At 38.5% G+C, this 2422-nt stretch overlaps 1 protein-coding gene across 1 annotated transcript in view; it reads left to right on the plus strand.

Annotated features, from left to right (window-relative positions):
* The window catches only part of LOC107594076 (epoxide hydrolase 2, cytoplasmic), a 38308-nt gene that overhangs the window by 23962 nt on the left and 11924 nt on the right, over positions 1 to 2422 (plus strand). Inside the window, exon 14 of the mRNA XM_016284025.1 lies at positions 391 to 465. Coding sequence (XP_016139511.1) covers positions 391 to 465 — 75 coding nt within the window. The remainder of the gene's footprint in view (positions 1 to 390; positions 466 to 2422) is intronic.

Consider the following 2422-nt stretch of genomic DNA (forward strand, 5'->3'; position numbering starts at 1 on the left):
AAACAAAAACTTTATTTTGGATGCAATTAATCACAAATTATCGTTTGACAACACTAGTTTCTATACATTTGCCATCAAGCCACTACAACCAAAAAAGTACTGTTCTCATTTATACTGTTCTTTCTCTTTTATATATATATATACTATATATATATATATATATATATATATATATATATATATATATATATATATATATAATTAATCCATTAAATAATATTACCAAATAACTTTTTTTGTATATATATATATATATATATACAATAAAAAAAAATTGGTAATATTATTTAATGGACCTAAGCTAACATTAACTAACAAAAAACTGTTGTATTTTTATTATACTGTATTTTTTTTTATATTTATTTGTTCTATTTTTGTCTGTTGTATCAGGGTGTCGCAGAGGCTGAACTGGAGAAAAACCTTAAGCGAACCTTCAAACTGATGTTCATTGCAAGTAATGAAACTGTAAGTTTCTGAGTTTCATTTTACATTAAAGTGAATTTCTTTAGAGTTTGATGCAAAGCTGAGAAAGAAACTCTTTTTTTCATATAATGACAATTTATATTGACCGTGTCTGCCAGGCTTAGAATGGGAAAAACGCCATTAAAGTGTTTTGGTATATAAGACATTTACACTATATTCCATGTTTTCTGAAGCATTATGATAGCTTTGTGTTAGCAGTATTTCTTTAATGTGTTAAATTATTCTTTAAAAGAGGTTATTGGTCACTTGTGAGTATTTATGAAGTTAATAGATGACCCAGATTTCCTCAAGTTCATAATCATGCATGCATTTTAAAAAGTAGTTCAATAAAGTAGTTATAATTCATGTTGCACCAGCAAGCATCTTGACTGAGCACGATCCTCGTGCATGAGTAAAATTCTCCCTTCATCTGAAGTGACACAGTTATCTGTTAGATATTTACATTGCTTATCGCCGACATCAGAAAGCCAGCTCTGGTGGAGATCAAAGAGGCAAAGGCGTGCGGTTGCGGTTTGGTGCTGAATGACCCGGCATCATAATGAGGGCCACTTAAAGGGCTCCCATCCGGGACTCTGATCCTGGACTAATGAATCACAAATGGCAGACCGGCCATCGTTCAGGCTCAGGTAGCCACACGCTGCATCTTAATGAGTGTGTGGTCCGGCGTGTCGGGGCAGATGGGGATCTAGACACAACCCCCTTCTGCTGCACCACGTCCCACCGATAAAACCAGGAAATCACCACGGAGGAGGGGGGACACAAGCCACTAATTGCATTCACATGTATCAATGCTATTTATCCAACAAAGAACCACTTTATTTATACAACAAAGGAAACATCTTTTGTCTAAAGTTCTCTAAATATCTTTAATTTTTAATTTCAACAGGAACATCAAGTATTTTTAACATGTATGTTGTCTTTTGATGGTTTCTAGGGTGCTGTTATGAATGTTGTTGATTAGTTTCTGTGATATTCCAGTCTTATTATATGTAATTCTGGGATTTTTTTAGCCCATTTATGGTCTGCCAGGTGAAAATTGTAAGTGATCGCTTAGAAAAGTAATAGCACAGATTTCCTCAACCAGCTGCACATTTTTTGAGGTGTAATTCACATCCTTACTACGTAGAAAGGAAAGGACCTGTAGTCTCTTATTACAAAGGAAGGACTGTATGAAAAACTTAACTTTTATTTTAATTTGAGTAATTTTATATATATGTTTCTGCTTTTTTTTTTTTTTTTTAGTTTTAGTAATTTTAGTAATTCATCGTAAACGAAAAATGTAAATTTTACTTTGGCAACTAACTGAAATAATAGTTCCCTTTCAGTCAGTCACGTTCGACGTTACGTCAGTCGTGACTGACCAATTGGGATCTCGCCCGAGAGCCCAATCACCTTCGAGTGTAAACTAAACAAGCCAATGACAGTTGGCATGCGTGTTTCGCCATGCGCACCCCGCCCCGCAGCGCGGGTATAAAAGGAGAGCGCATGCAAACGCACATCAGTTTTTCGCTGAGGAGCCGAGACTACGCGCCCCGGGCGTAAAGTGGTGGTACAGCAACTGTGGCGATGGAACGTAACATCTCCATTCCCTCCTTCAAGGAACGAGGGTTACACAAGTAACCGAGACGTTCCCTTTCAGTCAGTCACGTTCTTGGGACCCGTATGGAAAACGCCACTATTGCTGACCCCCTCCAGTGCCCTGCGGAAGCCGGCAAGTCCCCCCACACCAGCTGTGGCGGAAGATAGGACAGCGGCTAGGCAGAGGTGTCCGCCACTGCTGTTCCATACAGTGGTGCATTGGATAACACTGGGAAAGCGTACCCAGTTGGGACGCTACGGAAGCCACATCCCGCACATAGGAGGTATCATGTGGAATTACACATATGGACTGGCCCAGGGCAGTACTACATATGGAAGTCTCTGCGGTAGACTCAACCCA

This window comes from Sinocyclocheilus grahami, unplaced genomic scaffold, assembly GCF_001515645.1.
Source record: "Sinocyclocheilus grahami isolate Dianchi unplaced genomic scaffold, SAMN03320097.WGS_v1.1 scaffold179.1, whole genome shotgun sequence".
Taxonomy (NCBI): Eukaryota; Metazoa; Chordata; class Actinopteri; order Cypriniformes; family Cyprinidae; genus Sinocyclocheilus; species Sinocyclocheilus grahami.